General features: G+C 35.0%; 1 protein-coding gene across 1 annotated transcript; it reads right to left on the bottom strand.

Annotated features, from left to right (window-relative positions):
- Positions 1-3,170: 3,170 nt before the first annotated feature.
- LOC141665338 (uncharacterized) lies at positions 3,171-4,802 on the bottom strand. Its single transcript, XM_074471317.1, has 4 exons — positions 4,539-4,802; positions 4,169-4,449; positions 3,903-4,076; positions 3,171-3,282 (listed from the first exon to the last, which is right to left on the bottom strand). Exons 1-4 carry the CDS (start codon positions 4,800-4,802, stop codon positions 3,171-3,173), a joined length of 831 nt encoding a protein of 276 aa, XP_074327418.1.
- Positions 4,803-23,615: the final 18,813 nt, after the last annotated feature.

Here is a 23,615-nt window from a genome sequence, read left to right as displayed (position 1 = left end):
AATATGTTTTGGTATAGTTGAATTGTTATTTTGTTAATGGCAGTAATGTGTTTATCAAAACTACATTTCAAAATGTTATCTATTAGTGTTACAATAGCTATATTTATCACTGTTACAAAATCTAAATTTGTGTTTCTTTTGCCAAAATACAGTGTTACATTAGATTTGTTTACTGTTACGTCAGTAATAAAAGTGGGCCCACATGTGGGTCTCACATGGCAGTGGGTACCACTGATTAGCCAATCTATGTGGCAGTCCACGTGGCAGTCCATGTGGCATTGCTCGCCACGTGTCAGTGGGTCCCTCTATATGACGTTGCTGCCTACGTGGCAATCCAGTCAGGTGGGTCCCACATGATTTTTTCAAATGCTAAGGTAACACTGAATTACTGTTACGTTTGATTTATCTAGTGTTACCCTATCTCCCTAAGGTAATGTTTTTATTTGTGTTACGATTGATAATCAAAACATTACATTAGATAGCAATGGCAACATTTGCGGATGAAATGGTTATTTGGCGTTACAATAGGCCTATTGCAACATAAAACGGGCCTAAGGTGACGTAAAATGAGTGTCTTATTAGCCCATCTATGGCGTAGTGATTTTCCAGTTTCCGATGAGTTTTTTTTAAAATTGGTGTGCATGAATGCAACCGTATTCGGGTAGCATTTATAATCCTATTTTCGACCAAATACGGTTTAATTTAATAATTGGGGCGGGCCTTTTGAATTTTGACAATAAATTTAATTATTTGGGCGGAATATTCGAATTTTATCTAAAAAGTTAATTTTTTTCGGAAGCGGTTGTATTTAGACGGTCGTATTTAAGCGGTTGTATTTAGTTGGTCGTATTTACTACTAAATACAACCGGTTTACTAAATATGACTCGAGCAAATACAACCATTCCAAAAACCGGTCGTATTTAGCTAAATACAACCGAAAATGGTCGAATTTAACTAAATACAACCGATTTTTGGGTGGTTGTATTTAACCATTTTTTTGTAGTGGGACAGATAGGGGCGGAGAATTATGTTCACAAGAGTTCAAAGAATTCTGTGATCAGGATGACATCACTCGACATTACACGGCAACATATTCTCCACAATAAAATGGTGTTGTGGAGCGTCGAAATCGAATTATGGTAGCAATGGGACGATGTCTGCTGAACGAAAGAAAGTTTCCAGCATACATGTGGGGAGAAGCTATCTGACATGCTATTTATCTACTAAATCGAGTGCCCATAAAAGTAGTGAAATGGGCAACACCATATGAGTCCTCGACAGAGAAGAAACCACAACTCGATTATCTGAGGATTTTTGGTTTTGTTTTTCACATGGAAATCCCCAGTATACACACAAAAAAGCTCGACAACGGGTCAAAGTGTGTGGTGCATCTGAGCAGAAAAGCTGGAACAAAAGGGTATCGCCTTTACGATCCCAACTCACATACAATCCATATTAGTAGAGATGTAGTGTTCGAGGAAACAAAAGGTTGGAACTGGGATACCAAATATGCTGAAGGAACTCACCCATCCTCAACAATCGTGGTCACATGTTATGAGGATGAGGATCAAACTTTTGAAGGAGAAAGCTCCACTACAACATTTTTGCAATCATACAACTGTTTTTTTCGCTGTCTGACAGGTAGACAGTTTTCTTAGTAATAAACAACGTTTTATATACGTCTAGAGAAAGTTCTAAATTTTCTTTCCAATTTTAAATATCTTTTTCAGACAACAGTTATTTTATCCATCTATTGTTTATATAAGTAAAGAACAACAATAATTTTCAAAGGCAATAATATAAGTATCTTTTAGACAACAGTTTTAGGGTGATGTTATAATGCAAAAGAGATAACGGCTAACTTTTCGGGAACCGTTGAAAAAACCTTTGTACCACAACAGTTTTACTAAGTAATAGACAACCGGGAGTGAATGTCAAGAAAAAGTTCAAAAGCAATTCATTTATTATTCAAGAAATGGTTTGTTTAAAGCAACAGTTGTGTAAAATCTTTTAAACCAATTCTTTTTATATTTTGTTCTAATTCATGTCTTCATAGTTCAAACAACAGTTAATAACTAACTGGTATTATTGAATTATTTTTTAGACAATGGCTTATATTTTGACATAATTATGTTCTTGAGGTAACCGTTGTCCGAAAATGATACAATGGTTTGTTTTATTTTAAAAAACCATTATCTTACTAGGTATAAGCATTTTGCATATCAATTTCATATTTAATTAAAACCAGCTGCATAAAAAATCATCAAATCTAGGCACCTGCAAAATCAAAAACAATTCCATACCATAAAATAAATACCAAATACAACACCAACACAAAATCTAGGCCCCTTCCAAAACAAAACCAATTCACTACCATACCATAATCCATATCATACCATTATCCATCCGTTCGACAATCCAAAACAACCAGATCTACACACCAAACTACCAGCATTCCATTAAACACAAAATTATTATCGCAAGTCTACTTATCACCAACTACATACATAAAACCTTCACTTTACGATAAGTTCAAATGAGTCTACTTATCACCAACTACATACATACAACATCCAGTTTACGATAAGTTCAAAAGAAAAGAAAGGCGAGGACCTAGCTTGTAGAATGTTTCATAAAATATTTTGCAAACTCAACCCTGATCTCGATGATGTCATCCTCAGTGTAAACCAGGTTTGATCTATGCATCCACTGAAAAATCATCCAAAATTTTGTATAAGTAACAAGTTCTGCCCTTATAAGAGTAAATACAAAGTGGATGAAAAGGCCCAAAGATAGTCAATTGTCACCTTATTAGCAAAGTCCAGCTCCTTATCATGAATGATTTCCATCATGTATCGCCTCACAAACAGGCCACAATCCTTGTTCCTGGTCTGCACTAGAACTCCCTAAAATATCAAACAAAAATTCATTTAAAATATTCGGTCTCCTTTAATAACATAATTAATATATGATCAGAAAAATAAATAAATACCGTCATGTTCTCCGACAATACTTTCTTCTTCGGAACTTTTTTCAAATCCTCCTTGTACATTTTAATGGAATTGCAACCAAAACAATATATATCAAAACATAAAATAACCACTGCAAAATATGGTCGGACAAGATTTACAAGTCAAGACTTAATAATAAAATTTTACAACGTGAACTCTTACTTGTCGATAGCATGCACCCATTCTCCATTTGCAATTCGTCGTTTAAGAGGGTCCAAATCGTAGATTACCTCTGTGTCTGGATTGACAACTGTCAAGGTCCAGTGGTTCCTACGAAAAATAAACAGAGGTGCTTGTTAAATAGTAAAGCCTAAATTTTATGCTTTTTTGTCACATAAACAACTCAAATCTCATCAAAAAAAATTACATTTCTATTGAATTAAAATCAACCTAAAAATTATTTAAACTCAATAATTATGAAAAATAATCCAAAATATGATACTAGTAGAGTGTAATTTATTGTAATAAACATGATCAGGTATAACATCAAAAATTAAAGGCTCATACTGATAAAATTTAAATTCCGGTAAATAAATCAACTTTAAAACTGAACCTATACAATTATCATCAAATTTGAACTTCAAATATTATGAGGTTGAACTATACAATTGCCCCCGTCTTAGAAACAAACCTAACATCTAGTAACAAAATCAATTAAATAATGTCAAGGCATTTGATTACTTTTATATAAACTTCAAAACTGTCAAGGCATTTGATTATGTTTATACTAAACCTATGCAATTATTATAAATTTCAACAACAAATATTATCGAGTTTAACTATACAATTGAAGCCATTTCTTAAAAATAAAAGCTAAATTCTTGAAAAAAATTAATAAAAAACTGGCAAGGCTTAATAGCTTAATAGTTTGGGATTGTATAAACACATACACATCATTATACGGAATGAGAAAATGTTGCCCTTTCCTAGAATCTTTAAATCTTGTACACAATTCACGCGACCTCTGCACTGCACTGCCACATCCAATGGCACCGATTATGCCCGGATCTACAAAGCTAATCATGTTGACCATCTTATGCTTCCTTACATATTCATTCAAGAAGCTACAAATTAAATTAAGCAGTCCTTAGTAAAGATTGTCATATTTATTCCAAGGCTATATACTCCAAAAATAAACTTGGAATGAAAAGCTTACTGAATAAAAAGGCAAATGACAGAGCCGACCATTTTACCTCCAGAGAACACTGCATGTATATCAGATAAGAACATGATTTGCTTCTTTGTAAAGCCAAATGTTTCTTTGCTTAGCTTAAAAGAAATTGTTCGGCCACCACTCAAGGCTTCCTTTGCCCATGTCCACAAACGTTTCATTGCAGAAGGATATTTCTGACCAATCTGAACAACAAGCTCTTGTTCAACGTCTTCAATTACTTTATATGTCTTCTTAATTTTCTTAGAATGGGCTTTCTTTGTTTTCTAAAACAATTGCAAATAAAAATAATTAAAAAAACAGACTAAACAAACACATAGTACATATATTAACCATGCTAAAAAAGCATTCTGACCTTGGCGGCCAAAACATGAGAAGTACTGCTATTATTTCTAGCAATTATCATTTTTCTCGGCCATGCAATAAAAGTTCCCATGGCTTCCTGAACAGTCAAAATTTTATCCCCAATAGGGAAGGGAATCTTAGCATCTCCTTGGATGACTTTAGTAATAGACACCTTTGCGTTCTTTTCTCCAAGACTTACTCCATAGATAGTCTTCTCATATCCTTCGGGAACGCGTACTTCATCAATTGTTGCACAATCAATAATGTTGCTCATGATTCAATAGCCAATCGACATACAGAACTACCCGAAGAATCCATTTTCCTTTCCTCAAAAACCCTTCCATTATCATCCTCACCCGCCACCTTTTTATTATCCTCAAGCTCCACTGCAAAATCCACAAACAAATTATCTATCAATGTCACATTTTTATGAACCCCTACATCCACATCCACATCCACATCAACCCCACCCTTAGAGTTACAGCTTGCCTGCTGGGAATTTGTTTTCAGTCACTATCATGTTGTACACCATTTTTCGATGAATGTGCATTGTATTTTTCAAATTCAGCAGCCCAAAATGCATCTCTCTCTCTTTAATAATTTTTAGAGTCTCCTCTGCCATGTACTTTTGAATTGCCTCATGCACCCTTTCTTCCCCTGTCCTCGCTTTCTTTTCCCTTGGAAGATCAAAATAAACCGACTGTTTCACATAAATTCCCTGACCAGGTACTCTGCCTCCGTGCTCAGGCTTACCGAGCGCCATTGTTAACACATTATTAGTACCTTCAACTTTATGTTTTCCTTCCTTAACCTCCTCCTTCATCTTTTTCTACAAAAATTTCAGTAACATTTTTTACCATAAGCACATACATCCTTTAAGCACATTCATCCTTTAATTAAAATATTACACAACTAACACCAATTTGTTTTTACTAGTTATAAGCACATTCATCCTTTAATATATTTAATTTAATAGATTCAATTGCAAGCACAAAAGACAACTTAGTTTACTTGGTGGTATAGGGGACCTAGTAAGTACATTCATTAACAAACTAATCCAAGCATAAAAACATTAAAATAAAATATTAACCAACACAGAATACAAAATCTGGACATTTAATATTATGAACCAATTTTCAATGTAAACATGTATATTTGACTCTCTTAGTGAACACGGGATTATTAAAATATATAATTAATTACTAACATTCAATATCATACAATCAACATGCTACTAGAAGTAAAGGCATACAAACAAATCCTAAGTTAAACTAGAGACCACTAATTAGAATAATACATCGTAATAGAAAAAAATAAACTATAGATTTATAGGCGTCATGTGTATATAATTTATTAAAATTTAACTTTTGAAACTTCAATTCTTTATTAAAAAATACACAAATATTTGCATCAAATAGAATGGACAATTATATTAATGACTTACAATTTCCTTAGCTTTTTCTGCAGCTTCATCATTTAAAAAATAACCATCTTCGTCCATCCTTGCTAGGATCCAAGTGTCCAACCGATCTACTTCCTCTGCATCTGGATGAGATTCAGTCTACATTTACATGTAAAGGATCACCTTAGTAATAACATAAACATGCTTGTAAAATTAATATGAAGAAAAAATGTGCATTGTGTTTCATTATCACAAACCCATTCATTCTCGAGATTAACATAACCTTTTCTAGACATTCGATGTGGATATTTACTCAGCTTCCTTCTTTCTTGTTGTTCTTTATGAATTTTCTTCATAAAAAATAGCAATAAGGTTAGAAGATCATAAGTAAGTAAATATTAAAATGAATAAAGCTAAGTAGAAATATACCAGAAACTCAGGCGACGTGCGATCAACAATAAATATGTCCCAGTGTGATTTTTCTATAAAAATAAAATCTGCAGGAGGATGTGCAAAAAATTGAGGTTGATCCAGATATGGAAGAATGTAGTACTTGGTCAGCCGACATTTAAATTCCCTTCATTTTGCCCCGGCCGATCTGAATACCAACTTTTTTGCAGACTCAAGTATAACATAAGCCATCTACGTACTTATACCAACAAATTTAATGTTAAAAGGTTCTAGTTAATGAAGAACAAATATTAAAAATAAAAGTTAAAATGATGGAAGTTATTTATATTCATTTTACCTGCACACAGTCCCAAATTTTTGTCTTTGTCTCTTTAGGAACACATTTCCAAGAATCATGCCAGATCGGGGTTTTGGTTCTTGCCAAAACTCCAATATATGATTGCATCTCTTTACCTTGTTTAACATATGGCTCTCCTTTTGCAATAAAAGACACAGTATGTTTGATCCCTCGGATCTTGCGTTTCACAATTCGGTGCATCGTTACACAGCCTCGCTTCAATAGTTTTAGTCCTTGAGTATTGTCCGGTTTGGTAACAACTTTTTCTCGTTTTCTTTTCTTTGATATTTACTTTTGTAAGTTTTCAGAAATGGCCTTCTTCACAGTTTTTGGGGGAGAACTTAATAGAGTGGAGGTCTCGCTGTTCATGGACTTTGTCTTTCTTAAAGCCCTTAGCACACTCATTATCCTTGGATGGGGTGAAGATCGTGTCTTTTTGAACCCATTCCTGTGAGACGCTTTCTTTTTCAAATTTCCCTTATGTGCCTTGGTCTTCTTCTTAGGAGTAGCCATAACCTATAAAGTACATAAACAAGGAATAAGTACAATATTAACATGACAGTAAATTTAATAAAACTCAAAGACATTATAGGTAAAAGAACCTAAAAACAACAAAAGAATAACCATCTGAGATATCTTAACTTTCCAACTAAAAAGCGTATTATAAATTTTACTTAAAATGATGTTGTGTCACACTTTGAGTGCCTAAACTAACCAGAGATATACACAAACAAACATTCTTCCAACAATAAAATTTACCTTATAATCGTACAACTTACAGCATGTGAACAAAGATAAATTATCCATTCATTATAGGACAGTAGCACAAGGCACATTCAACTAACAATCGACTGCAGAGTTATAACAAACAAACCAGTAATTTTATCTCAAAAATCAATAGAATCACGAAACAAAAAACAAGAAATTAGCACAATTACAAGATATTAAACAGAAATTAGCACATTATGAATATTCATTTGGAACAAAAAACAAGAGAATAGCAAAAAACAGGGGTTTCATCATGAGATAATTACAGTTTAGAACCAGGGGTTTCATCATCAACACTCAACACTCCACAATTGCATGCAAAATTTACATAATATAACAAAGCAAAGACACTCCACAATACCATCAAACATTGCATGCAACATTCCACAAAGCAAAGACACTCCACAATACCATAAACATTGCATGCAACATTTAAATCTCATAAAACATTGAGTTAAAAATAAAAAACCCCAACATATCATCAGATCTACACTCCACAAACATCATCACTGAGCTTAAATCAAAATTAAAAAAAAACCAAATAAATTGAAGAGGGTTTTAGAGTTCTAAAATAAATCAAAAAACCCCAAATAAATTGAATAGCATTTTAGAAACTTATTAAAACATGTAAAAATCAAAAACCCCCAATTATAGATGAGGGCTTTACGGTCTCCAATTAAATTAGAAACATACCAGTATAATCGAATGGAAGAAGAGGAAGAAGATTGTGTGAAGAAGAGGAAGAAGATTGTGTGAAGAAAATCATCGTGAAGAAGAGTAACTGATGGGGAAGAAGTGTGTTGGGGAGTTATGTCGAGGAGTAACTGATGGGGAAGAAGTTTGTTGGGGAGTAAAGTTTTTGGGGGGATATATAGGGGGGATACTAAAAAAATAAAGGGGGAGATGAAATTTAAAAGAGAGGGAAAATGAAAAAAAATTTAGTTCAAACCAACGTCCTAGATACATATCTGGTTGAATCCAACAATCAACAAAATATTTTATTATTTAATAAAAATTAAAATATATATAAATTATCCATATATTTGGAGATATAGTAACTGTTGTAAGATCAACTATCACATAAAGGTTCTTACAGGACACCGTTATCGTATGCTATATTATTTAAATAGTAGTTGGGTAATGGTTTCTTACACAGACCATTGTCTCAGATATTTTCCAAAAACAGTTTTTTATCCTAAACCGTTGTCTATAATCTAAAACAAAAATAAGAATACTCTATAGTAAAATTTTTAATTTTTAAATGTTCGATGTTTGCGAGTGCAAATATGTTGATAAAACATTTGACGTTATCCATAAAAGTTAAATTTTTGGAATCTTAAAAGTTCGATAATCTGATTCGAACACTTCGATCATATCACTATAAAAAATAATAATAATAATTAAGAATATTACTATAAACAAACGTAGATTACGCTAACAGAGACGTTTGTGAACAAACATTTATTAAACAAGTAATAATTAAGGATATTAAGTTTCTCTTTGTAAAATTTTAAAATAATTAAAGATGGAGTTGTAACTAGGGTGGAGCACGGTTTGGTTCGGGACATTTTTTATCCAAAACCGAAACTAAAACCGTATGTCCTTAATTTTAATATTTAATAATCATAAGTTGAATTTACGACTTATAAGCTGATAAGTTGAATGTTAGTAATGACGTACTTTGTTCATATGAATGAAAATCTTTTTCAGCTTTCAATAAAATAGCTTTACATTTATTTTCACTAAAATCATAATTCAACAATTCAACATCTAATTAAAATTAATGAATTTTGATTAGATTGACATCTTGAAACATAACTTTATAAAATAAAGCTGATGAAGAAGGAAAAATCAAAATATGTTCAGAACAAAATACGTCGTTACTAACATTCAACTTATCAGCTTATAAGTTGTAAATTCAACTTATAAGTAGGGTCGACTAATAAGGTGACTTAGAAGGGGTTACGGTTACGATTTAAGGATCACTAGGGGTTAACAAATTAGTATAACAAAGTAGTTGAAAGAGTAATTTTCTAAATTGTTAGGGGTTGCCCGCAAGGGTTGGCTCAGCTGGTTAAATAGGGGATAACTATCCTCTTGGTCACAGGTTCGAATCCCACGGGAGGAGAATTTATGATTATGCCTCCTGGGTCAGAGCCTGTCACTAAATGCGGTTTACCTTGGTTGACGTGGTTTGCAGGTTATTGCGTGAGCCCATAGGGTTTACCCAGTGCGCACCTGAAGGGTAGCGGCTGCGGGTTACCTACGTTAAAAAAAATTATTTCGGGTTAAGTTAGGGTTTAAAGTATAATGTTTAGGATAATTGATGATTATGCTTAATAAGAAAGAATCGATTAATATAAAAACACGTCGGAACATCTTTTTCTAGAAAATGTATCAATATTGTATATGATAATCATATTCATATTCGAAGCATATCCATATGTTTGGATCATTGAAAGGGTGATTTAAACATCCGTACAATTGGATCGTCGAAAATATTTACAAATTTAGAAAATATCAATAAACAGGGGATATCAACTCCAAAAAGTTCAACTTATCGCTAGTGAGTTATATATAACAGTTTACAAAACAACTATTTAATCTAGTATTGGGCAATAGTTTTTGAAAAACACCATTGTGTAAAACAATATATAGTTCGGAACTCCCAATTGCCGATACGATCAAGTTGTAAAAACAAATAACAGATTAAAAATAATGAGATGATTTATTTACTGATCATTTAACACTAATAATATAAAAAATATTGAAATTGAAAAAGATAATAAAGACATTCTAAACGATTCAAACTACACCAATATCTATAAAAGAACAACTTCAAAAATTTTCGTGTAATATAAATTCGATATTCTTATTACCAACATACTATTTCATTAAAATAATTTATGATTATTTATTTTTAAATAAATTATATAATTTATTCCTCTATATTAATTTATTCAAATACATAAAATCCAAATTATTGTGGTCCATAAATGAATTAATATTATTCAAAATATTTTAATTTATGAGCCATGTAATTCTTATATATTAATTTAGTTGAAACTTAAACATATAATTAATTACTTTTTATTTCAGACATATATTTGTTAAGACATGTATCTCCCGGAACAAGAACACATTTATTTACTTGGTAGTTAGGCCGTTCATCCATGACTCTGTGCTCTCAAATCCATAATACTCTCAAATCTATTCTAAAATTCGTGCTAATACTCTCAAATCTATGCTCAAATTCGTGCTCATACCCTCTAGTCCTCAAATCTAGATATCAAATCCATGTCACATCAAGAATCCAACACATCAAGAACTCAGGTTTTAAATTTCTTTTCACACTTGAACAGGTAAGTACATTCTTTTATGAACTCGGGTTATATGTGTACTCTCTTTTGAATTCATTTTGATGAATTCATTGTTTTGTGATTCTGAACTAGGGTTCATATTGACTTGGGGGAAATATAAAGACTTCACAATTCATTTTTAAGAAGCTATAAGGACAGGTAAGTACTTTAATTTACAAATATGGGTTATATAAGTCCTCTGTTTTGAATTCATTTTGATGCTTTTTTTACTTCAATTATGGTTCAGTTATAAAGATTTTGGGGAAATATAAAGATTCCATAATTTAGTCTGAATTTGAGGTTCTATTCAAACTTTTAAAATATGGATAGGTCATGGTTAAAAGTGGATAGAAGAACAAAAGAGTTCAAAAAAGGAGTGGAAGATTTGGTAATATTTGCATTTGAGAATGGGTATAATGCAGAAAAAATCAGTTGTCCATGTGTAAACTGCGCACATAGTAAATCCTGGAGCACAGATAGTTAAAAACCATCTTTTTCAAAATGGTATTGGTCAAACTTATACAAGTTGGATATGGCACGGGGAGAATAATTCTGTAGAAAGTTCTGATGAAACTGACACTTCGGAATCTATCAATCAAGGCACCTCAGGAATGGTTGAACGTGACGAGGACGACGACGATGATATGTCTTCTGATGAAAGTTCTGACAAAACCGACACTTCTGAATTCATCTACCATGTTAAAGGTGAAAATCAACCTCTTTATCTTGGATGTGAGAGGCAGACTAAGATGAAAGCTCTGGTCCAGTTATACAACTTGAAAGTGAAGCATGGTATGTCTGATTCATGCTTCAGTGATATTCTATTATTACTTGGCTCTTTACTTCCGGACGGCAATAACATCCCTTCTTCCTTCAATGAAGTAAATAAAACCTTATGTGCATTAGGAATGGGTTATGAAAAGATACATGCATGTCTGAATAATTGTGTCTTATACCGTGGCGATTCAGATGAAGAACAGAGTACTTGTCGCGTATATAAGGCCTCTAGATGGAAATTGAACAAAAAAGGAGATGAACTTGAAGGGGTCCCTGCTAAAGTTCTATGGTATTTCCCGCTGATACCAAGATTACGAAATTTATTCAATACACCTTACATTGCAAAGGACATGACGTGGCATGACACCGAGCGACAAAAGGATGGTAAAATGAGGCATCCAGCTGAATCAAAAACATGGAAGGATGTCGACCAAAAATGGCCTGATTTTGCATCAGAGACTAGGAACCTTCGATTAGCTTTATCTTCCGATGGTTTCAATCATTTACATGGAAACCGTACTGATTACTCAAGCTGGCCTGTTTTGCTATCAATTTATAACCTTCCTCCATGGCTTTGTATGAAGAGAAGGTATATTATGCTCTGCTTGTTAATATCTGGACCGACTGAGCCTGGAAATGATATCGACGTGTTCCTTCAACCACTAATAGAAGATCTACAAGAGCTGCGGCGTGGGAAATAAATGTACGACGCTTATAAGAAAGGATATTTCATGCTTAAGGGCATTTTATTATGGATAATAAGTGATTATCCTGCCTTAGGGAACTTGTCAGGAAATGTTATTAAAGGGTATAATGCGTGTACTATTTATATTGATGAAACAAAACCTACTAGGCTGGTTAATTACCGTAAGACGGTGACTATGAGGCATCGAAGATGGTTGCCCCGTAACATCCTTATAGAAGGCAGAAATTAGCTTTTGATAACACTGTGGAGAAGGGGGTCGCCCCTGTTCCATTAACTGGAGAAGAGGTTTTTGAAAGAGTACAACATTTAAGAGCCCATGTATTTGGAAAGAAACAACAGCAACCACGATGGAAGAAAGGTAAACCTGGACCTGTTTGGAAAAAGGTTTCAATATTCTTCCAACTTGAGTATTGGGAATTTTTGTCGGTTAGGCATGTTCTCGATCTGATGCACATCGAGAAAAATATATGCGAAGCCCTGCTTGGAACTTTACTAAATATTTTGGGGAAAACAAAAGATAGGGAATATTTCCGTCTTGATATGGCTGAAATGGGAATAAAAACGGAGCTGAGACCAAAGACTCTTGGAAAGAAAGAAAAGGTACCGTTGGCATCATGGAACTTAACGCATGCAGAAAAAAAATAGTTTGCTCATCATTTCTTAAAATGAAGTTGGCAGATAGATTTTGTTCAAATATCAAGAATCTTGTAAACATGGAAAATCTTCGGCTTGTTGGAATGAAATCTTATGATTGTCACACGATATTGCATCATTTGCTTCCAATCTCAATTCGATCAGTATTACAAAAATAAGTCAGGTGCACAATTATTAGGTTTTGCCTTTTCTTCAAGGCAATTTACAGTAAACTGATCGATGTAGACAAGTTGGAAAAAATGCAGAGTGAGTTAGTGGAAACATTGTGCCAGCTTGAAAAGCACTTTCCCCATTCGTTCTTTGATGTGATGATCCATCTCTCAATTCATCTCGTGAGAGAGGGTAAACTTTGTGGGCCAATATTCCTTCATTGGATGTATCCCTTCGATAGATATCTGAAAGCGTTTAAAGGATATGTAAGGAACCCGGCTCATCCCGAAGGGTGTATTGTTGAAGCATTCGTCGCTGAAGAGGCGGTGGAGTGTTTGGTGAATTTTGAAAAATCTACCATAGAAGTGTCACAAAATGCAAAGCATTAGCAGAATGCAAGACCTCTATCTGGTGCGATATTGATAAAGCCGAGCGATGAAGACTTGCATCTAGCACATTTGTGTTTTCTCCAAAATACAACTGACATTAGACCATATTTTGAGTAAGTTAGTGACATTTAAGTGTGTGTTATTTCATTATTTTCTGCACTTTGATTAATATACTAAAGGAAGTGATTTTTCTCGCAGCGAGCATATGGCATCTTTGATGACAAGATACCAACAACATGAAAATGATGAAGTCTGGCTTCAAAACAAGCAAAATGCCGAATTTCACAAATGGTTCAAGAAAAAGGTATGATTATTATTTGAATAAAAAGATCATAAATAGACCTAGTTTATACTTTTCCAGTAAATGTATTTGTTATTTGTTTATTCAAGCAAACATGATTTATTATAGACAATAGTATTTTTTTAAAATTTGAATATGATGGTTAAAAAATGAAACAGAGGAATTTTAAAATATCCAGGAACACATTTAGTCTCAGAATTAATTTTAATATGAAAATATAATTAATATTTATCAATTTGTTTTAAATAGATTGAATCTGAATTGTTGGATGATTATAACAACATACCTGAGGTGATAAGGTGGATTGCTGAAGGGCCCAACAAGAATGTCCCTACATTTAGCGGATATAGAATCAATGGTGTTACGTTTAGCACCAAGGAGCGTGATGACACTCGACAAGTTCAGTGTAGTGGTGTCTGTGTCGTTGCAGATACAATGCTTGTACAGGGTATAGAGAAGAATATTGAACATACTTCACAGACCTACTATGTAGTTATAACAAGTATATGGGAATTGGACTATAACAAATTTAGAGTCCCAATATTTCGTTGTAATTGGGTAGATATGAACCAGGGGGTTATGGTAGATGACTTGGGATATACAATTGTTAATTTGAATAGATTAGGTTTCGTAAATGATCCCCTCGTGCTAGGGAAACATGTTAAGCAGGTTTGTTACATTGATGGATCAATGGAAATAGAACTTGAGAATGAGCTGCACTTGCCAATGTTTCCCAATATTGACGAACTTGATGAGGAAAAAGCTAGTTATATGCGGGACGAAGATGAATGGATTGAACTCCCATGATGGTAAAAATTACCTTCTTTTAAGTTAAATTGTCTAGAATATTACCCCAACAAGAGGTACCTCTCTTCCTTTTATAATTTTTTTATTCGTAAATCTTTTTTTATTTCTCGAATTATTATTTGTCAAAATTTGATATTTTAATTAATCAGTGTCAATTACGATTACTGTTTTAATATATATGAAGTTAGCAATTTTTTTTTAATTTTTATAAATGATTTATCATACTGGAATTTGTCATTTTCTAATTATCGCTCCCTTTTTTCTTGATTGTTTGGACTGTCTGGCATTTATATGTTGGATTCAGTGTCATCAAATTATTGGACAGTAGTGTTGATGGCCATAAACCCTGTTAATCTTAAATTTTTAACCATGTTCAGTTTTTTTATTTTTCTTTCAGTGACCAATGTGATTATTGAGTCGGATTTCATTGTTGCCCGTTTTTGCCGATTTCCGTGGAAAAGCCTGTTTGATTCCATTATTGGTTTTATGGACATGCTTAATTAAAACAGTTGGTTACTTGTCAAGGTTTTGGTTGGAATTCTAGATCGAATAAGGTGTTCAATATATGATACCCTGCTTCTTCTCTGCCAACAACTTGTTATATTTGGTCGCTTACTTTTGGAAGCTTTATATGGCATCATGAGAGCTCAATTAGGTTTTATATTTTCCGATTAATTATCTTGTCAAATTGTAATAGAATTTGGTTTGTGAATTATCGAATTGAAATTAGTTGTTGACTTGAGGAAATATTATCATTTGCCAACTTGATTGAGGGTTTTTTGCTAGTCTATACTGGTTGGATGATATTTTGTTAGGTAGTCATTGGTTGGCTGCTTTTAGATTAATTTTCTGGGAATTTAACATATATACAACTCATTTTTTTCATTTTAACATTACTCAGAGACAACAGTTTATAGATAATCTATTAAACCATATTCTACCTAGAGTTTAGACAACATGCATGAAGAACCAAACCATTGTGTGTTTGAGTTTCTAACAAGTTTTTTACATCTCAAACCGTTGTTTATTAGTTGTGAGATGAAAAAACTAAACTGGTGAGTTTTTAAAATTTTGCGGAGATTAAATTAAAATAGGAGGGAGAATGAAAAAAAATTTCAAAACAACCTCTAAAAGTATCTTTTAAAGTGTGGTGTTTAGACAACGCGTTATAAATCTGTTGTGTAAATCTTATAAATATATAGCTTTAAAACACCATTATATGTGGCCTTTCTTTTAATAATGGTATAAATGCACAGTTGTTTGATGTTTAATGAGACAAGGGTAAGAATAAGCACTTGTCCAAATTACACAACATAAGCAGCAAAACCGTTGTCTTAATCTGATAAATTGTTGCTATTTAACAACAGTTCTAGTGTGTTGTCTTAGTATTCTAAGACAACAGTTTAGTTTGCACACTGTTGTCTGATTCCATGGGAGGGCATAACAAAGACAACAGTTTTTGAACTGATAGATAACTATTGTTTGTCCTTAAGCTCACACAACTATTTTTTTTGCAAAATCATTTCACCGTTGTTGTATTTTTTAGGACAACGGTATTTTTTTTAACCGTTGTCTGATTGCATTTTTCTTGTAATGCTCTGGCAACGATTCTATGAGAGACAGAGAGGAGGATCAAAATAGTGGGATGAAAACACCACAATCGAGCCGTAATACAACTCAAACTTCACTAACTGCTCGTTCAGACATGTCACAAGTGTACATGAGCTCGCATAGTGTAAACTCCGCACTGCTAAACATTCCAGGTCGATCAGAAAATGAGTCACACCTTGATTTGGATGAAACATATGATGGAAGTAAGGCTTCATGCAAATTCATACTCATTAGCGATATATACAATGATACATAGGGTGATGACATAGCTGATGAGTTACTACTAGCAGGGATCGATGAACCTGCTTGCTACTCGTAGGTTGTAAAAGACCAGCATTGGAGAGAAGCTATGGACTGTGAAATCAATACAATTGAGCGAAATCAGACATGGGAGTTAACAGATTTTCCTCCTGGTCATCGTGCTATTGACTTAAAATGGGTATACAAAACAAAACATGACACAAATGGTGAAGTGTTTAAGTACAAGGCTAGACTTGTGGCAAAGGGCTATGTGTAGAGGTTTGGTATCGATGGTGATGAGGTTTTCGCTCCAGTAACGAGGCTGGAAACCGTACAACTACTATTCGCACTTGCATCTAAGAATGAATGGGAAGTGCACCATTTGGATGTAAAATCATTATTCTTGAATGGCAAGTTGTACGAGGAGGTATATGTCAAACAACCCGAGGGCTATGTGACAAAAGGGAATGAGACAAAGGTTTATAGGTTATTTAAGGCTTTGTATGGCCTTCGTCAAGCTCCACGAGCTTGGTATACATAACTAAACAAGTGCCTCGAGAAGCTTGGTTTCGTAAAATGTCCATTAGAGTATGTTATCTACACAAAATGAGAAGGTAATTAATCTTTGATTGTTGGTGTGTATATAGCTGACTTCATTATAACATGTACTAGTATGAGCAATATTGTTAAGTTCAAGAAGCAGATGAGCGAAGAATTTGAAATGTCTGATTTAGGCAAATTAAGCTATTTTCTCGGACTGGAAGTGGAGCAAGGACCAGGTTTTATTGAGCTCAAACAGGTTGCATACGCAAAGAAAGTCTTGGAGAAAGCAGGCATGTCCGAGTGTAATGCAGCAAAATTTCCCATGGAACCTAAACTACAGCTGCTACCGAGTACAAAAGCACAGTTGAAGGACTGCGATACCTAGTGCATACATGTCTAGACCAAGCTTATGCAATTGAAGTGGTGAGTTGTTTTATGGAAAAACCCACGGTGTTCCATCTGTTGGATAATTAATCCAACCATATGATATTGTAATAAAAATGTTAATAGTCGTTTATATGGCTGTTAACATAGTAATTGATTTGGTCATTATTTCAGTAGAAATATTTTATGATTGGTTTGAATAAGGCTGAGGTGGTGGAGTGAAAAACGGAGTCTGGTGATCACGTTAGTGCGTGATTTTAGCCTTCTAGTTTTACATGTTTTCTATATATGCTATGTAACAGATTCTCATTATGATGTGAAGTAAATCAAGTATTTTTTTCTTCTGTGTCTTCTTCTTTGTCTTACTACTACACAAACGGTTTTGTTTTCATCACGTGCTATCAGAGCCAACCCAGCCATGTCAATCTCATCAAGCTCGGAAACCAGCAAACCCAAGGAGAGCACGTTTGGCTTAAGCTACCCTATGCTGACAAAAACGAATTATGCTGCATGGGCACTATAAATGAAAGTCTTTATGCAAGCCCACGGAGTATGGGATGTCATTGACCCTAAGGATCCAAAGGCCACAATCGAAGAAAAGGTGGATAAACGGGCACTAGCAGTCATATACAAAGGAATACCAGAGGAATTACTATTGTCGATTACAGCGAAAGGCACATCAAAAGAAGCTTGGAACGCCATTACAACTGTGAGTTTAGGAGCCGATAAGGTTAAGAAAGCAAGGGCGCAGACTCTAAGGGGGAGTTTGAATCTTTGAAAATGCGGGATGGAGATCTATTGGATGATTTTTATATGAAGCTGAAGGGTTTAGTGACTAATATTAAGGCGTTGGGTGAGAAAATGGAAGAGGCATATGTGGTGAAGAAATTACTTAGGGCTGTTCCCTTCAAGTTTCTTCAGATTGCTTCGGCTATTAAGCAATTCGGGGATTTGGAGGTGATGTCCGTAGAAGAAGTCGTGGGCTCATTAAAGGCTCATGAAGAGAGACTTCGGGGTAAAAATGATGTGAATCAGGGCCAACTCCTACTAGCAGTGGAGGAATGGAGAAAGAAAGAAGGAAGTGCACAGTTGCTTTTGACTCGCGAGGAGTGGTTAAAAAGGACGAGCAGAGAGGGAGCTCGAGGAACCCCAGATTTTCGGGGTAGAGATTATCGTGGGGGGCGAGATAAAAGCAAAGTGAGATGCTTTAATTGCCATAATTATGGACACTTCGCATCGGAATGTCGAAGACCACGGAGAGATGTGAGGGATGCACCAAAAGAAGTAAATCTCTCGAAATTGGAGGAAGACGAGCCTGCACTCCTTCTTGTAGAGTATGACAAATAAGAGGTTATACTACTAAATAAAGAGAGGATGCTCCCTGAGTTGAAAGTTGAGGGTGACAGAAAGGAGTCACAAATATGGTATTTGGATAATGGTGCATCAAGTCATATGACAGGACAAAAAGGAAAGTTCAAGGAGATTGATGAAAGCATGACTGGTTTAGTGAGGTTTGGAGACGGTTCTACTGTGAATATAAAGGGCAAAGGGACGGTCTCTTTTATGTGCAAAAATGGTGAAGAAAAATTGTTGCGAGATGTATATTTCATCCCGACTTTGCGAAATAACATAATAAGTCTCGGACAATTGTCAGAAGAAGAGAATAAGGTAATCATTGAAGGAGAATTCTTATCAGTTTATGATGAAAAGGGAAGATTGCTAATTCGAGTGAGACGATCAGCAAACAGATTGTATAAAATTTGTTTGGAGGAAAACTCACCTATGAGTTTACTAGAAAAAATAGATGAAAAGTCATGGCTGTGGCACACCAGGCTAGGACACATGAACTTCCAGGTGCTGAGTCAGATGTCTAGGGATGAAATGGCATATGGGATACCAAAGCTCATGCCACCAAAAAAGACTTGTGAGGGATGTTTGATGGTAAAGCAACCAAGGAAAGTTTTTCCAACACAAACTACTTGGAGATCCAAGGAACGATTAGAGCTCGTACACGGTGACATTTGTGGTCCAATTTCTCCCTCCACCCTTACTGGAAACCGGTATTTTCTTTTACTAGTTGATGATTATACACGTAAGATGTGGGTCTATCTGTTAAAAGAAAAGAGTGAAGCTTTTGAAGTATTTAAAAATTTTAGAACACTGGTTGAGAAAGAAACAAATGAATTAATTAAGGTTTTTAGGACAGATAGGGGATGAGAATTTTGCTCTACTGAATTCTTGAAATATTGTGAAAAAGCTGGGATAGTAAGACATTTTACTGCTCCATACACCCCGCAATAAAACGGGGTAGTTGAGCGACAGAACAGAACTGTAGTAGCCATGGTGCGAAGTATGTTAAGGGAGACTAAAATGCCATTTTGGTTATGAGGTGAGGCTGTACGACATGCTACTTATTTGCTAAATAGATTACCAACTCAGGAATTGTCAAACAAAATACTTTATGAGGCGTGGAATAATAAGAAACCAAATTTTGAACATATTCGCTTATTTGGTTGTCTTGCTATGAAAATCCCACAGGTAAATGTAAAGAAGATGGAGGATCGAAGCAAGGCCGTTGTGTACTTAGGTAAAGAACCTGGAACTAAGGCAAGTCATTTGTATGATCCAATATCGAAGCGTGTACACATTAGTAGAGATGTGACATATCAAGAAGACACGCACTGGCCGTGGGCAGAAAATTCATGGGTGGTGGATGAAGTAAATTTTCCAGGTACTTATATTTCATTAACGACAACCGTGGGTCATGAGGAAGAAAGTGTTGCTGCCTCTGACACTAATAATCATGCTGCTGGTAAAAATCTATTTGGTACAGAACAAGATGGGACAGTCACACCATTGGAGACACTATCATATGAGCAGAGTTCGTCCTCGACACAATCTGTTAAAAATAGTCCTGATTTCAGATCATCAGACTCGACACAATCTGGTGGAAATAGCCCTGATTCCAGATCATCAGATGGGAGCACTGATCTCAGAAAATTCAGATTATTGAGTGAAATTTATGATGAAACTGAGGAATTTGAAATAGATGATGAACTGCTACTTTTGTCTACAGAGGAACCATCGAATTATAGTGAAACGGAGAAAGAGTTAGCATGGAGGGAAGCTATGAAAACCGAGATAGATTCGATCGAGAAAAATAAGACATGGATACTGACAGAGCTTCCTCACGGGCACAAGGCGATAGGTTTGAAATGGGTTTTCAAAATCAAAAGGGACATGAATGGAGAAGTGGTGAAACACAAGGCCCGGTTAGTGGCGAAAGGGTATATTCAAAGGCAAGGTATAGACTATGAGGAAGTTTTTGCTCCTGTCACAAGAATGGAAACTGTGAGGTTACTTCTGGCCTTGTCAGCAAAACATGGGTGGGAAGTCCATCACATGGACATAAAATCTGCATTTTTGAATGGGGACATCGAAGAGGAAGTGTACGTGTTACAAACAGAAGGATTCGAGAAAGAAAATCAGAAGTACAAAGTGTACAAATTACTGAAGGCATTGTATGGGCTCAAACAAGCTCCATGGGCTTGGTACGCACGGTTGAGGAGATGTCTTGAGAAATTGGGATTCAAGAAATGCCCATACGAACACGCGGTGTATACTAAACGAGAGGGGAATGAATTTCTGGTGTTTGGAGTGTATGTAGATGATCTGTTAATCACGGGCCTTATCATGAGGAAAATTCAGAAATTCAAGACCCAAATGAAGAACGAGTTTAACATGAGTGATCTAGGAAAACTTTCCTATTATCTGGGCATCGAGGTAGAGCAGAGACAAGGAAGGATCGAATTGAAGCAGTCAGGGTATGTAAGAAAACTTCTGGACAAAGCTAGAATGTCAAAAAGGAAACCCACTAAATATCCTATGGAACCGAGAATACAGCTACGTAAAGATTTTGCTGGAAAGGCTGTTGATCCAACTTTGTACAAGAGTCTCGTGGGAGGGTTGAGATACTTAGTACATACTCGACCAGATATAGCATATACAGTCGGCATGGTGAGTCGATTCATGGAGAGACCAATAGTACAACATATGAATGTTGTTAAGTATATTTTAAGATATGTAGCTGGCACTCTGAATTATGGATTGGTGTACACAGAGAACTCGGGAAACCATTTGTTATCTGGCTATTCTGATAGTGACTTGGGAGGAAATGTGGATGATCATAAGAGCACAGGTGGCATGGTGTTCTACTTGAGTGAGAGTTTGATCATTTGGGTATCGCAAAAATAGCGGTGTGTTGCACTCTCCTCATGCGAAGCTGAGTTCATGGCGGCAACCGCAGCAGCCTGTCAATGAATATGGCTCAAGAATTTATTGAACCAGATTATGGATATGAATGTTGGTCCAGTGGTCCTATGTATAGACAATCGTTCTGCGATAGATCTAGCAAAGAACCCGGTGTTTTATGGGAGGAGCAAACACATAGACCTGCGTTTCTATTTTATCAGAGATTGTGTAGAGAAGCGAGAGATTATCATCAAGCATATCAGGACTGAGGATCAAAGGGCGGATGTACTGACAAAGCCATTATCCACTGCGAAGTTTGAACAGATGAGGGAACTTAAACATAACACTAAACATGTTTGGATTAATGGGGTGTATGTTGGATATATAATCCAAATATATGATATTGTAATAAAAATGTTAATAGTCGTTTATATGGTTGTTAACATAGTAATTGATTTGGTCGTTATTTCAGTAGAGAGATTTTAGGATTGATTTGAATAAGGCTGAGGTGGTGGAGTGAAAAAAGGAGTCTGGTGATCACGTTAGTGCGTGATTTTAGCCTTCTAGTTTTACATGTTTTCTATATATGCTATGTAACAGATTCTAATTATGATGTGAAGTAAATCAAGTATTTTTTCTTCTGTGTCTTCTTCTTTGTCTTACTACTACACAAACGGTTATGTTTTCATCACCATCAAGGTGTTGTCTAACGCAGACTGCGGTACGTGAAGGGTACGTTGAACTACGGTTTAAAATATACAAAGGAACGAGGAGACTACATGTTATCTAGCTTCTCGAACAGTGATCTAGGAGGCAACCTAGTAGATAGAAAAAGCACAAGATGGATGGCGTTTTATCTCAATGAATCACTAATTACATGGGTGTCTCACAAACAGAGATGTGTAGCACTATCAAGTTGTGAGGCGGAGTTCATGGCAGCCACAACCCCTGCTTGTCAAGGAATATGGTTACATAGGCTGCTTAGTGAGATTACTTATGTTCAACCCGGGTCTGTGGTGATTTATATCGACAATAAGTCTGCCATTGATTTAGCACAGAACCCTGTTTTTCATGGTCGTAGTAAGCACATTGATGTGCGCTATCATTTTATTCGAGACTGTGTGGAGAAAGGACTGATTATCATTAAACATGTGAGTTCTGATAAACAGCGAGCAGATGTTTGAACAAAGCCTATGTTCGTGATCAAGTTTAAAAAGATCAGTGAGTTGCTGGGAGTCAAGGACCTTAATCATGTTTAGATCAAGGGGGAATAGGTTGGATTATTTATTTAATCTAAACATAATTTATTTATGTGTTTTGTATATTTGTTTAAAAATAAAGTATGTTATACAAACGTGGTGTATGGTCTTGATTAGGTCGTAGGTTGTTGAGCTAAAATTGGAGGTGAATCATGTATGTAGTTCCTCGTTTAATTCATATGGTGTAGTTTAAATTGAGGCTAGTTTTACTCAATAATTATCTCTTCAATACCAAATGTTTTCCATGCAATATTCTTTCAAGTATACTTACGTGTTCTTTAATTATATCTAATACTTTCTTACACATGATTGGGATTCCTCAATCTATTGGGCGACCGCCTTCTACTTCTCTGATAAACTATCAGCGGGTTGTCATTCTCTTTCTACTGGCCACTCACTGGGAATTGGTTAGGCAGACTTAATTTTATTTTTATACTTTTTCTGCTGATCCCCTTATAGGTGGCCTCTCCTCGATGACAGTGTTCTGCACAAGTAACAAGGCGTCAGCACCTTCTATCTTCTTTAAACTGGGTCACATATCTCCTTTAAACTGGGTTTTGTGACTATAGATTTGTTTTTAGGTTTTAACATCACCATTTGTGAACAAAGGATTAATCAAAAGAATAACTAAGAACAAAAAAATGAGTACTAAATTATATTAATGGTCCACAACAAAATGTGGTGACTTTATTTTGTGGCTATTTATATGTGTGTGTATTTATAAGAAATACTAGGTTT

The sequence above is a fragment of the Apium graveolens genome, chromosome 6, assembly GCF_009905375.1.
Source record: "Apium graveolens cultivar Ventura chromosome 6, ASM990537v1, whole genome shotgun sequence".
In the NCBI taxonomy this organism is placed as follows: domain Eukaryota; kingdom Viridiplantae; phylum Streptophyta; class Magnoliopsida; order Apiales; family Apiaceae; genus Apium; species Apium graveolens.
This window is presented reverse-complemented; position numbering and strand designations above follow the sequence as displayed.